The sequence below is a fragment of the Euwallacea fornicatus genome, chromosome 2 (assembly GCF_040115645.1).
Source record: "Euwallacea fornicatus isolate EFF26 chromosome 2, ASM4011564v1, whole genome shotgun sequence".
NCBI lineage: Eukaryota > Metazoa > Arthropoda > Insecta > Coleoptera > Curculionidae > Euwallacea > Euwallacea fornicatus.
Genome location: NC_089542.1, coordinates 2267726 through 2282281, shown reverse-complemented (window position 1 = coordinate 2282281; position 14556 = coordinate 2267726). Strand labels below are relative to the sequence as shown.

At 40.0% G+C, this 14556-nt stretch overlaps 2 protein-coding genes across 2 annotated transcripts in view; one reads left to right on the top strand and one right to left on the bottom strand.

Moving 5' to 3' along the window:
• The window catches only part of pxb, a 51554-nt gene extending 44751 nt beyond the window's left edge, over positions 1-6803 (top strand). The window contains exons 4-6 of the mRNA XM_066295392.1: positions 1117-1291; positions 5188-5561; positions 5613-6803. Of these exons, the coding sequence (XP_066151489.1) occupies positions 1117-1291; positions 5188-5561; positions 5613-5964 (901 nt within the window). The 3' untranslated portion in view covers positions 5965-6803. The remainder of the gene's footprint in view (positions 1-1116; positions 1292-5187; positions 5562-5612) is intronic.
• A 3288-nt stretch (positions 6804-10091) lies between these two features.
• LOC136348295 (uncharacterized) lies at positions 10092-14531 on the bottom strand. The gene is made up of 13 exons (XM_066299024.1): positions 14235-14531; positions 14021-14186; positions 13304-13561; positions 13088-13256; positions 12822-13029; positions 12668-12764; positions 12378-12527; positions 12178-12290; positions 11914-12108; positions 11738-11856; positions 10942-11202; positions 10353-10779; positions 10092-10294 (listed from the first exon to the last, which is right to left on the bottom strand). Exons 1-13 carry the CDS (start codon positions 14315-14317, stop codon positions 10138-10140), a joined length of 2403 nt encoding a protein of 800 aa, XP_066155121.1. The 5' UTR covers positions 14318-14531; the 3' UTR covers positions 10092-10137.
• Positions 14532-14556: the final 25 nt, after the last annotated feature.

Genomic DNA, 14556 nt, shown 5'->3' with positions numbered 1-14556 from the left:
TTTGGCAAATTTGAAACTGTGGAGACCTGCCTCTGTCCAATGTCGGCGTACTGCGTGGTCCATGATTTCAGGACTAGTTTCATTAATGATTGCCAAGATGTTTGGCGAAAACGGTAACGGGTTATTTCGTAATATTCGTATAATTTTCTTATCTAACCGACTTGAAGTTTTTCGCGTTCGACCTGGACTTTTCCCAGACTAACGCCAAGATAAATCTTTCATCAGAGCGCTGATTCAAAGAAAGTAATCATAACCAAATCTAGTTCCGATAGAGAAAAGTGGCTAAAATTTCCTTGCATAACACAATTCTTTTCTGAAAATAGTGGCACGAAAATGTAGTCACTGCAAACATACTATAAACGTTTTCCCAAGGAACGATGCAATCAGGGAAAATGGGTGCCACACTTAATATTAATTTAAAAAAACGTTTGTGCTGTTTTTATTGTCTGCAATTTCTTCAATAAAAAAGTTCCACGCATTTTGTCCAGGCTGAAAATAAGATTTGTTTATATAGCTATCTTGTATATTTCAGAGCCAATCATGTTCTTAATATTTTACCAATGGTATACTAATTATAATGTTATAACCCAGAGTTCACTTATTGGATATTAATAAAATATTTCAAATTTGAAAAAAGTTCCAACCTTTTTGTCCAATACTGTATATGTATCGGGTAAACCTAAACCAGGAGTGTGAGAAAAATTATTAAGCGGTTGACCTTAAAAATAACGGGAGCCAAAGCCCGTTTTATCGCTTCTAATTTGAGGCAACGTTCAAAACCGCGAAAATGGCAATACCCACATTTTTTTAAATCACATGAACCCAGATCGAGCTGGCTTGGCGGCCATCGCGTGATTAATCTCGAAAAACCGACCTTCGTGCAAATTAAATTACAAAACTCACTCGAGTTTTGTTTAGGATATTTTTCAGGGCACAATCCCCCTTGTCATCCTCCCACACAGCAGTTGTTACACCGATACGGAGCGCAATATCATAAAGGCACCAAAATCCGGGAAAAATTAATTTCGACTGGGACGCTCGGGCCAAGAGAAGCGAGAAGATTAACGAGACCAATTCTCGCACAAGTTTGTTAAACCGACTTTTCATTTGTTTCAGACATAAGAGAGTACAAAACTTTTTACCCTGTAAAAACTCCCCCCAGAACAACTGTGATGGTGCTGCGGCCGCCGGATTGTATGAGGACCTCAACGAGGTGATGCCGAGGCACACTACCCCTCATCATCACCACCATCAGTTGACCGGCGGACATATTGTTGCTCCCTCAATAGAGGTAAGTTCACCAGGCTGTACTTTATGTGTCCTTGAGCGTCCGTCGCCGTGGGAATCTGACTGCTGTAGTTCGGAACTTATTACAGACAAGGCACGTTAAGTTAGCGCCAAAAGTAATCCCGATTAAATAAACAATAGGTAACTGATTAAAACGAGTCACGTGGATAGTGTCGCTTGACAGAGTAACCTGTAAATAACTGTAGCTGACAAACAAAAGCACGTCAACCACAATAAACTAGATCCGCCGGCTACAAATTTAATTCTACCGAAAACATCGCGTTTGACGTCAGTTTTAATTAGGCTCAGTAATCTAGTCTGGGCTTTGATCCACGTACGGGGCTATTGTAAAGCGAGCTTTAGACCCGGAAAAAAGACATTTGCATAAACTCGATAATCCCCAGTTTCATTTCGTTAATTTAATCGGCGAAACTCGGATCGTGCAACTGAAACTCCGGAGAGAGAGTTTCTTTTTCGTCGTTTCCGTTTGTTTTCCAATTTGCATGTTTCGCCCTATCGGCGAATTAAAAACGAGATCTGATTTATTTTCCCGATGAGAATTTTTAATTTGAACTGACATTGTAGACGTGTTTTAATTATCTGAATGCAGCTCAAATTGAATGAATCGCTGAGACCTAAATTAGGAAAGCACCGGCCAGTGCACAATTAAATCCAAAACCACTGCCGAAAAAGCGTCACTAAAAAGGAAGAAGGATAAATCGCACTGCGGTTATGAAAATTGCATATTCTGTCTTAAAAACGACACTGATATAAATCAGATGTGTTTACAGGTCGCCTAACGCTTTCCTAGCCATAAACAGACTCTAACTTCGCAGGCCTTGCCTTACACGTTTCCTTGTGACAACCGGTCGGTCTCCCACGGTTCAAGATCAATCACGGCGTATGTTTTGTAAACTCGCTCAATTTTTTATAATATTGTTTAAAATAAATTCATGCCACTATTTTACCTATTTTCGGTCTTTGTTATAAAATGTTGCAAATGGAGTTAAAAGCACATCAAACGTCCGCCTGTTCGTTTATTCCCATTACAAAACTCATTTGTACGACTGACAATTTTATCTCTCGTATGCCTTGACGGAAAATAAATCATTTGGGAACATTATTCATCGCACATTTATTTACGTTTAAAAGCCAATTAGTGTCGAAATTTAAAAGTCACATTTAATCGCTTTGGGGAGTCCATTAAGGGCGGTAATTGTAGTTCGCATATGATTGTCGATATACAACTGAGCCATGTGCGCAATTTTCCAGAAAGCACGAAATAATTTGGCGTGGAGGGAAAAGCAGGAAACGAACTTGTCGATGCTGAGGAGCGATAGTGGAGGCGAGATTCGGGCATAAAAAGTTACGACACTTGTGGGTTTATTTGCAGGCTTATGTAAAAAGCGATATCGAAAACATATCGAGTTTGTGCTGATTTTTATCTATTTTCAAAAAACACGAGTTTATACCTTTGTCAAATGATCGAAATGTTTTTGTTGTTCGGGCATCGAGATCACGCAAGTGAAACTGACCTGAACTTGCAGAACACTCCGTAGTGGCTTGTGCAGTTTTTTTGGAGTTAAAGTAACTACGTACAAATTTTATATCACCCCACTGGAACTAAAAATTTCATAATAAAATTTTTGTTTTTTGAAAAATTGCCTTATGAGCTTGTTCAATATTTAACAAACTTTTCAACAATCCGCATAAAATCTCCCTTTCCTCCCTTCGGCCTTTCGCGCAAAACGCAAACCTCATCGCTTCTCCCTTTAAATTGCCCTTCGGCTCGGATCGCTTTATTTCCGAAGCTAATTAACCGCTCCCGCCTCGACCTCCGCAAAAACCGCGATTTCTTTAATTAAACACAAATATTGTTAACAAATACTTTGGAACCCCCTTTTTGCAGCTCGTTACGGTTTATTAAGATTAATCATCTTCTCAGGGAGAAAAAACGTCGGTGCGGTAATAAGGTACTTAATTCCTCGACGTTTTACTTTTTTTTATATTTCTGATGAGTAATAAACCTCACGTAATTAGCCACCATCAGGGATTTCTCATTAGTCAGGTGGAGCATTGTTGCACGAACGAAACGCGATTCACACACTCCAGTGAACTTCCCGAAGAAACTTCTTGAGACACAAACTCAACTCCCTGGAATAAGGTAATTATAATATTTATATTCGGGACATAATCCGAGCTAATGTTTCGAACTTTTCGTGACGAGCTGCAACTATATACGAAATCTGCAATCTTACTTATACACGAACAAGTTTAGAGTCGCGGAAAGTTTGCGCGCCAGACTTCAAAACTTCCCCTTATCTTTCGGCCGGGATAATTTCCTTAATTAAATTCGATATACGACGGCACGTTGGGCTACGTGTTGTAGTTTTCCCACAGAGGCGTAGCTCAAAGATTTCCCCTCGCTCTGCCCGCCCATCCAAAAAAAAAAAAAAAGATAATATTATGGCTGGAACCTCAGAAAAGAGGGTTTAGGCGATCTGGTTGACGCGCCCTGTAACAGATTTATATCCGAAGCTCCCTGACAAGAAAAAAACCGGGACAATTCCAGAAATTCTACGAATTTCGGTGCAGAATAAGATTCTGTCGAATCAATTAAAAGCATTTGAATTCCTTTTCGCAAACCACACATTTTTGCGGAAAGTGCATTTTCCTTTTATCTTCCTGCCAATGAAAGCCAGTGACTAAAACTTATAAACTTAAGAAGACACCTTCAAATTTATTCTTTAATTTAAAACCGCACCCTAAGCAAGTCTAGCCATTATCTTGTCAAAAAAGGTATATAAGTGTCCAAAAATTCAAAAACTGGTGCTCAGGGCCGACCAGAGAACCGACGTATCGACAAAAAGTGCTTGCATGTGCCAATAAATTCAAAATGGGACTTAACATTTGACACATACCAATATCAGTACAAAGCAATCTTCCCGAATTTGTAGCTTTGAATTTAAAATACATATTGCTTCACGAAATCTCAGAAAGACGTCTCTAACAGAAGACTTCAGATGTAGCAAAAATCGCTGGAATATCTATGGGAGGCACGTGGGAACACGACTTATCCACACCAACGAGAAAGGGATTTTCAGATTTATCTTGAGTCAAGGTAGCGTTATTAGCCGGGAACGGCAAATTTCGCAGTATTGTTGAACCGTGGAAAGGCGACCTTTTCATATATCAAGAAAATCGACGAAAATAGAGAGGCAAATTCAATGTCCCATTGTCATAAATTTTTCATCTTGCAAACTGCTGTGTAGTGCTGAGTTCTTCTAAAAAAGATCGAGATTGGGGTTTTACTCGGAATTATGGATTAGGTTAACACTTAGAATTGGAGACACGTGGAAACACATTGAGAAACTGTGAAATGGTTGAAATAGAAATACTTGCAAAGTCGACTCCGCGGTCGAAATAATAGGAATGATTAGGAGCCATTTGTGAAGAACCGAGGCATCGTACTATTGTACGGATGAGTCGTGAGTTATTGAAAAAAAAATTAAAACATTAATTAAATAATTGTTATTGGTACAATTTTTTTCATTTTCCTTCCAGTTTTTCAGTTCTAACCAGAAAATGCTTTATGCAACCTTAATTTCCAATCCTACCTAAAATTGTTCCGCTTCAGCTGAAAATGAGCCCAAACCGTCATACCGGGCACAAACGCTCCAAAAAACGCCATTACCCACCGACACCAACTAAAAGCGAAACAATGTAGCCCAATTAAAGTCCCTGCATGTAAAATTTTCCATTGTCACTCCCCATTGTTGTCCGTCCGCGATAATAAATGCATTAACTTGCCAAAAAACTTGATTACCCTGACCGTTCACGTGTGCAACTTAATTAAGATCGATACCCCAATCTAGCCCTACTAACAAACCGTTTTTTCAGATGATCGACGTCAAGAATAACATCCATTATCCCAGCGGATATCCCATATCGCAGCACCCGCCAGTATTTTTATGCTCCTCACCAGGGCCGGACCCGTACTGTTCCCAGGACCTATACAATCCGGTCTACGAGGAACTGAGCGACGCGGAGACCGATCTGGAGAGGCACGGAGGGCATAGTGAGGACGAGTTCGCCGAGGACGAGCTCAGCCTTGCCGAGGAAGTCGAGAGAAGGAGGTTGGAAATGGCTCCACCCCCTTATCGACCCAATTGTGTTGGTGGGTCGATGAGGAGGGAAATTCCTAGGTTTCGCAGACCTCAGGAACCTTTACCACCTCTACCCAATTGCAACGGGAGCAGGAGGAGTAGTAATAGGTCAGTATAACATTTCTCCCTGAACTCCTAGCGTTAAATTTCTCTTTCTAGGAATCTGGAACGTCATCGACAAACAGACTTCCACGAGGGAATGCTTCTGGACGCACTGTTGCAGCTCTACCCCAGAGTAGGCAATGTAGAACCTCCGCCTAATCAAAGGCGACAAATTCCCAGTATAGCCCAACGGATTCAGTGCGCAGCGCCATACGAAACAGTCCCAGTCATTAGTCATTTGGCAACGTTTCGACCGGTGCAGCAAAAGCCGTACTCGCACGATTCAGCTTTCGGCTCCGACTCGAGCTACAGCAATCACACGAGCGGCACAAGTCGCGGATCGAATCGCGGAGGGCGGAGAGATGCGCGGAGGATGTCGCAGATCAGCGCAGACTTGGCGCTAACGTAGCCGGGCGAACCTAGTTGGCAACGCTGCGCATAACACTTGTGATATTATTACGTACGCAGTGGGCCTGGTAGTGGGGAACTCCGGAACGAACTCAAAGATTCCACTAAACGGGCCTATGTATGATGAGTTTTTTTCTATATCGACACTTCCTTATCTCCTGTACATAACCTCCTATACTGTATAAGCATATGGTAACGTTACCATTTTTTATATTTCGTTTTAATAGGGAATATACGTCACAATCCTCCAGAGAAGCAATCATGATATAATATTAGTATAAAAGCATAACGCTGGTTTCCATAGGAACATTAGTTGCCTCAATTCCCGGGGGTGGAGACATCTGAGCGCATTTTGACACAAATGAAACTTTGACAGCTCGCTCTCCGATATCTCCGCACTGGTCTCCAAACTTGCCATAATCGCTATAGATCTGTCCTTTTCCACTGGTATTAAAGTAATATTGTATTTAGACGCAATTTTTGCCAAGCAATAGATATTTATACGATCGAGCTGTTGCCAGATGTCTTTGAATTTTGGCAATACCGTGCGGTCCTGCAGTAGTCTTTTGACCACATAAATGGATTAAGGTTTTTCGTATGACAAATCTCATACAGGGTCCTCCGAGTCGTTTTGGCAGCGTTTGATTTTTTATTCCTAGTCGGGTTTAAGAGGTTTGAATTGGTTGTATATTTTGTACTTTATGTATAATTAAAATTGTATATTGAGTTTTCTATTGTTTTATAGCAGTTATCTGATTTTTTGTAAACGAGAGAAATTTCATATGTTGTTATTTGTTTTTTAGTTACGTTTATAATTTATGAAAGCAAATCGAATCACACCTTTAAGTTTTGTGTTTTATTTCCCTCTCTCCACATCACTGTTTCATTATGTGTGAGCCCAACGATTTAATGCGGGAAACAATTGATGAAATTCCACTAAATTTAGTCAAATTTTTGGAATGAAAAGCCACGTGTTAGTACGTTTATGACGTCATTTTATCGCCAGAGATTCGTAGATGTAATCGATATACATATATATAAAACTCAGTATCATTGTTAAGTCACATTTTATAATTTTTACGTCGTCACCCGCTTATTAATAACACTTCTTCTAGTGCGTTGGATGAGCCGAAATGTTGGCCGCAGAGGCCATCGTCCTAGGATTGACCGAGTTGAAAATTATCAATGAGAATATTATTTACCATATGTTTTACACTAAATGTCAATTATTTCATTATTAAGCAACAATTATACCACAATAGTGGATCCTGATGGAAAGGTATCCTATAAATACCTAGGTTGATGGCCTTCAAGGCATAAGACCTACGATGCATTAAAGTTGAGAAGGCTGCCAAACATGGTCTGTCTGAGACAGAGACCACTAACGAAAATGGTATACATGTGGATGGAAATAAAGGGAAATGAGCGGAAATAGTAGGAAATACGAAGATAATGCGCTCCATAGACAGAAGTAATGAGAAATAGACAGAAATAATAAGAAAAATACGGGATTAATGGGAAAATAAACGGAATTACTACATCCTACGTCCGGAAAATATAAAATCCAGGAACGTGGAAATTACCCAATTTCAACAAGAGAAGTCGGGGTAGCGAGAATTTGAAGGTCTCGGAGCCTACATTCGTTGTCTGTTTTTATTATGAGTTTTAATGCTACTCCTTTTCAAGTGTCTCGTCTGTAAAAAACGTAAAACAATAAAAAACATAAAAACTCGCCGTTTTCTCCATTAATATGCACATACCCACTAGCTAGGAAATATCATCCCATTCCGAAGTTATATAATCTAGCTTGTCTTTAGATAGATAAACAGGGTGACTTTGCATTTAATAGGGAACAGCTAGTAGACGATATGAATAAAAGTCCTATACATATAAGTGATACTATTTTTGCGCTATACATATCTCAATTGCGTCTATCTTATTAAGTTTTTCTGTCGTTCTAAGAAATGTAAGCTCTCAGAACTTCACTTCATTTTGGAAAGACCCTGGAAAATATTCTCTAATTTGGTCCAAAAACAATCCTCCGCAGAAGGGCCTCATTAAGGGCCGCAAAGCCTTATAATTGTACTGGGGCATATTATTCAATTCGGAGCTGCTTTCTACACCATAGTCATTAAACGAATTAACTAGGGCACGCATTTTTCACAACAACCTGTACACTAATTATTTAGCAGGCTGGGCGTCGTAATTAACGACGCTAAGGACCCCGGGCCAGATCGATAGGTCGAGGAACTTTCTTATTCTGAGGGGCTTCAGTTTGTTTTCAACTTTTCGGACAAAAAAACTGAGAAGAGTTGAAAAAGGTAATAGAGAACTTGAGAGAGAATCTCTCATGGACTCAATGGTCCAGATAGAGCATCGTCTTATTGTACTGAAGTTAAAGAGATACTTATGTGTGTGGAATGATTAATGAGGATGAAATCAAGTAAAGTTTCAATGTAACTGAAAGATTCTAGACAGGATAGATCTAGGCAAAGCAAACAGAGGGCCGACACTCCCAATTAACCCACAGATATCAAAGAGGACCCCGGGCCAATTTCTGACCGATACGGCGGGCCTTCTGGTCAGTTTCAATCGCCGCTCCAGCGTTATTACCATAAGGCCTAATTGCCAAGTTAGCCGAGAACTAACTTCCCCCCAAGTCGATCAAACACGTCCGTAATGAATATTCAAACGTTTTATCTATTTCCAGGAGGTCCCTGACGCCGGTCAGTTATTAGGTGAGCTCCGTGGTCACTTAAGACGCATAATTTATCGTCGCGACAAAGAGCAAAGTCCCCCGACCATCAGGGGGGATTTATCACGCCCTTAAATTCCCGAAATTTCCAGTTAAATAATACGTTTCCGTTATAATTTTCTCTTTGTGTCGCGTATTCCCCGGGTGCTTTTGGCGTTTAGTTTTATTTATATGTCTCCGTGTGTCGTCCTCGGGAGCTGGGTCTGATGTATTTTTATTATTTACGATGTTTGCTTTAGCCGCAGTCCCCCGCGGAGACGGAGAGGGCGGTTAAGGAGCTTACGTGTTCGTGTAAACCCAATGCGGATATTAGGAGAATTCGGGAACGCGTGACCGGGCAGTTTTGCATTTATGGTGTCTTATCAGCTATAAAACGATCCGAAGAAAAATTACTTATAGTTAATCAAAAACAAGTGAGGAAACACAAAAAATACATCACAAGATCCTTAGGAATTTAGTTCTGACGAGACGAGAGATACGTGGAAACACGATCTGATGAAATACCTTAGGACACGTGAAAATGCCCCATTCCCCGGCCCTTGTTCCGGACCATAAAAGGCTTTATTATTGAATACAAGAAGAAGTTGGTTTTATTTTGGATTTATCTCATGGACCATGAAAAATTCACTACTTTAAGTTAATAAAACTCTTAACTACTTATTTACCACAAAGATCTGAATGCACCATTTACATGATAATGCCTCATATATATTTTTAACAAAATTCTGCGGAATGCCCTTACTAGCTCCATCTCTCTCACCTCATGGAGCCACTTTGGCTTACCTAAGTATGATCTACTTTATTTCGCTGTCTATGACGTTACGTAAATATAGCCAAACTCCGTAGAAAAATCTTAATAACATTTACTCCCTAAAACCCCCCCTTCATACATCATTCAAACCATTGCAATGCTGAGGCACCCTCAAAAACATAAAAAAATACCAAACCCTCAAAGTGTCAAACCATATCAAACACATAGCACAGTGGAAGGCTTAAAATTACACGGGCCACAGCCCCACTTACCCCCTTAATTAAAGCTCAGGGACTAGAAGAAGTTCATACGACACGATTTGCACAATTTCACATATTTTTCGTTATTTTATCGACGGAAATAAAGTCCAAATAAGTACGAAAGAAGTGTATGTACGCGATTACCGTAAAACTGAAGTTATTGCCCAGAGATGGCACCTCGCGCGAATCAAGTTTTAGGTGCTTTCGAAAGGCTGTAGGACGGATGGTACGTCCAAACTGGAGATATAAAGCCAATGGATTTTGAGGAATTTCTAATTCTTAAAACATTTTCTGCTTCTTGTAATACTCCTCTAGTGGAGATTTCAATTTAAAGCTGAATGTCTTAAAATAAACAGGTCCTGTGGCAATAAAAAAAACACTTCTAATCATCTTTATTAACCAAAAAACTCAAAAAGAATTATCTTTATTGGTCCCAGCCTCGTTTGCCATTCCCTTCACTATAATCGTCCCATCGATATCCGCGATCGTGCACGATGTCCGGTACAAAACGTGTGCCAAAGAAACGTCTTTGACCAACTCCGCTGGCTCCTTAATCTTGCAGTCGCTAAAACCCCATTGCTACTTTAAGCCTCCCAAACCTTATTACCTTAAAATTTGCGCACCTAAAGTAAAACCCAGAAACATCGCGCAAGCCGGGATCCACTGCCAAGTAAACGATACTCTGGCAGCCCTGTTTTGGGGTCTTCAAAAACAACCACATCCAGGGCCAAATGGCTAATTTAGTCCACAATGACTGATGCAGTGGCAGATTATTCATATGGCCAGTGTTTCTGACCAGGCCTGGACTCACAGAGTTGCAGGTGATCTTCGTGCCCTTCAAGAATGTTGCCAGACATTTCGTGAAGATCGTTAAGGCCAGTTTGCTCTGAGCAAACGCGCTTTTCTCGTCGAAGATCTCTTTGATGTTCGCGTTAAGGTCTCCAGGCTTCAATCTGCCGTTGTAATGGGCAATCGCCGAAATGTTGATAATTCTCCCATTTTCCGAGCGATTTAGGAGAGGCAAGAGCAGATGGGTGAGCAAAAATGGGCCTAATATTTATTAAAAAAATCTCGATTTGCGCGGAAAAACTATTGTGTTTTCAATAAAAGGGGCCGAATTTAACAAAGGAGTAAGATTAGTTCTTTGAAATTCTGTCACTGTTATTATCTTAATATAGAACACAACATCTACTTAAGTTGTGTAACACACACCTAAATAATTGGTTGCCAAAGTGTGTTCAATTCCATCAGCGGTCTTCATGTACGGCTGATAAATGACTGCGGCGTTGTTTATCAGTATGTCCACTTTGTCGCATTCGCCGAAGATCTGGTTGACAAAATGGCGAATGCTTTGAAAGTCCGAAATGTCCAGCCGTTTGACCGTGATATCAGCGGTTTCGATAGTCTCTGTGATCTTGTATAATGCCCGTTTAGCTCGTTCTACATTGCGCACTGCGAGAATCAGCTGTCCACCTGAGAGACAAAAATCATGATAATTGTGGTGGAAAAGAGAAAAGTTGTCTGCCTGCGATGTGTTGGTTCGAGATTATTATTTAACCACTGCTCTACCAATAGTGAAGAAAAGCAAAATAACCGTAGCACCGCCATTGGCAGCGATGACTCCGGAAAAGAAAATGTGAGCTGAGAATGCAGGGTTTTTTTTTGACAAGAAAGTATAATTAGACGCCCTTTTACAACACCCTTTTTTGAGAGGCTCTCCTAGCAAATCTCGCTCTCAACTTTCCCAGAAACCAAACAAACATGTCCCTCCAATTCCGTTTGGCTAACAAAGGCACGTCGCAATTCCGGACCTCGTAAACGCTTTAACGATGCCCTGTTTCGGGGAGTTTGCAATTCGATTAGCCAGAGTTTAGGACCGTTCTCGATTGTTCGCTCTAAAATTATTTCTCTCTTATTCTGCGCAAGCCATGCACTCATTAAGCTATGACTCTAATCGCAAAGTTTGATCCCAAGATTTACATACGTGAATATTGCAGGAAAAACTTGCCTCTTGCAGCTAAATTCTTGGCAGTCTCAAATCCGATCCCACTGGCTCCTCCGGTGATGATGACCACCTTACCTTCTATCCTATGACTGCTTTGGTACTGCGCGCCACCAACATACACCCTATTGAATTGCAATAATTTCTTAAAATCGTCCGAAGTAGGCACGATAAAATCTTACCGCACTACTGATATGAAACTAATAACAAAGGCTATAATGTACGGCCACCAGCTGTTGGAAAAATCCTCAAAATCTTTAAAAAAGCTCTCGTACATGGCACTAAGACCCCTTGATGTGTAATTTAGCACCGGTAGTGACAAAAATCGCACTAAAGCCAGTTTAATGTGCCTCGACTGGTGCGGCGGTTCAGCGGAAATTGAATGAAATTATACGGGCGCAATAGAACGATGTGCGTTTGGCCCTGTTATTGTGGCAATTATATACCGTGATTGATCCGTGGGTATAGTTTTCCTAAGAGACTGCGATGAAAATGCGTCTGGACTTCGCAGGAATGAAGAATAACCGAAAATAGTCAAGGTTTTTTCAGAAGTGCAAAACTGCAATTTGTTTCGAAATAAATCAATACATTTAATCTATCTCTGGCCTACTCCGATTCTTCCAGAAAATGCCCTAAGACACTAAACTATCCTATCTGATGAGACAAACAGGAAAATTGCACTGTTGATTTCAACGGAGTCTTGTTTGTCCCTAGGGACTTTTTTGCTACTAGGGACTTTCACAGCTACTCTAAAAAGTAATCGCCTGGCTAAATGGGGGAGATTAATGCGACCTCCCTGAAGGGTACAAGTCTTAAGAAGTAATCAAATAGCTTCCCTAATCCTGCAGGTAAAAATATTTGGGGAATCAAGAAAGAAAAACTCCCACGCCAAATTCAACAAAAACTTTATTAAACAGAATTTTTATTTTACTATACACCAGCCAGTCGCGTCCACTTTTCACTGACTCTCCAAAGCCACTTTCCTAGCTCCGAATCTGCCGCTTCCTGACTCACCTCTTCCACTTTAACGTTACTAAAAACCCACTTTTCAATATCTAATCGTTCCTGCACCTAATAGCCCGAAACAAACCTAAAATACTGCCCGGTAATCCTTTCTACAGCGGGATCCAGTGCTAAATAGACCACTCCCTGACAACCCTGTCGCGGACTCCTGACAAACGGCCATGTCAATGGTTTAAAAATAATGCTTGCAAAAGAGTTATTTGAAAAACCCATATACCGCACCAAATCCGTGTCCACAACACCCGGATTTTCTGTATTTACTGTTACTCCAGAGCCTAAAAAAATTATCACAAAAACGGTCCTAATGATACTAAACTTAGCGAACCCTCACACCTGCCAATTTGGCTGCCAATTCTCTGGTGAAAAGTACATTAGCAAGCTTGCTTTGTTTATAAGCTGTGGCTGGATTGTAATTCAAAGTGCTATTTAAGTCATCCTTGTTTATTTTGCCTTGTTTATAAGAGATACATGATAGATTTATCACTCGACTAGGGACTGACTTCTACAATAGTTGGTAGTAACAAAAGAAGGGTGTATATAGTGACTGACCTTGAGATAATCAAGGAGTAAATTGGTCAAAAGAAAGTGGCCTAAATGGTTGACTCCCAGCTGCATCTCAAAGCCCTCTTTGGTTTTTGATCCCTTAGGAGTTCGCATGACGCCTGCATTGTTTACTAATATATCTAGTTTCTGCTCCTCAGATTTAAAACGATTTACAAACTGTCTGATTGAGTCAAGAGAGGCTAAATCACAGGATCTACAGTAAATGTACTTGTTTTTTGTGTCTAAAACTATATCTTTACGAGCCTAAAATGAGAATAAATTATAGGACAGGGACAAGGAGAATCAGAAATAGAAAAAAAAGGCTGTTCTTCAGTCAGAAGACTTGGGATTGTTGAAACTAAAAAATATTCTTAGCTGAATTGTTGCATATTTAGACAATTAGTTATTTAACAAAATCCAGCTTTAAAATTAAAAAATATTGAAAGTGGATAAAAAGAACAAGATTTTAATATGAAGTTTGTACCTTGTTCCAACTCACTGGAGATTAGACCCTATTTAAACTTATGAAATTACTAGCTTTGCTAAAAAGTTAATTTGCATGGAACCTAAGAAATAACTAAGGACTTTAGCGTGTTTCTTCGCTTATTCCATAAATATTAATCTCTAGATAAGATTACCAGTATTCTGATTTAAATTGGTCTTAGACAGTATCCTTTCTTACATTAACCAATGCAATTATTAAGCTACAAATTTCTCACTAACCTCCTCACATCGCCCCATATCCTTGCAAGCCATATACACCTTTGCCCCTCGTCTTGCTAGTTCCCACACAGTCTCTTTGCCAATACCACAGTTTGCTCCAGTGACAATAACTACCTTTCCTTCAGCCCTAGTCGTGCCTTCGTAGTAATCTCCGCCGATTTTTTGCCTAAAGTCATGTTTAGAATCTTACAAAGCGGAAAGGGTTGAAACTTACTTAATAAGGACAGAGATGCCGAAAATGCCACAAATTGCCGAACTTATGTACACCGGCAAGGGGATTTTTGATGCAATGCTCATTTCTTAAAAGTTGTAGGTACGTTTTTAAGCTGTTGGAAAACAATTTTGACTTAAAACTTGAAACATTTTTAGGGTAAGGTTGTTTTGGGCATTGGATGTTTGAGAAGTTATAACCTCACTTTTTATTGGAGATTTTTAAAAGTTGAAGCAAGTGCAAATATATCTGTCTTTGCTTTAGTTATTTAGTTAGAGTAAGACAGAGATGGCTGGAAGGAATTAAATACTCAAAAATTGGTATC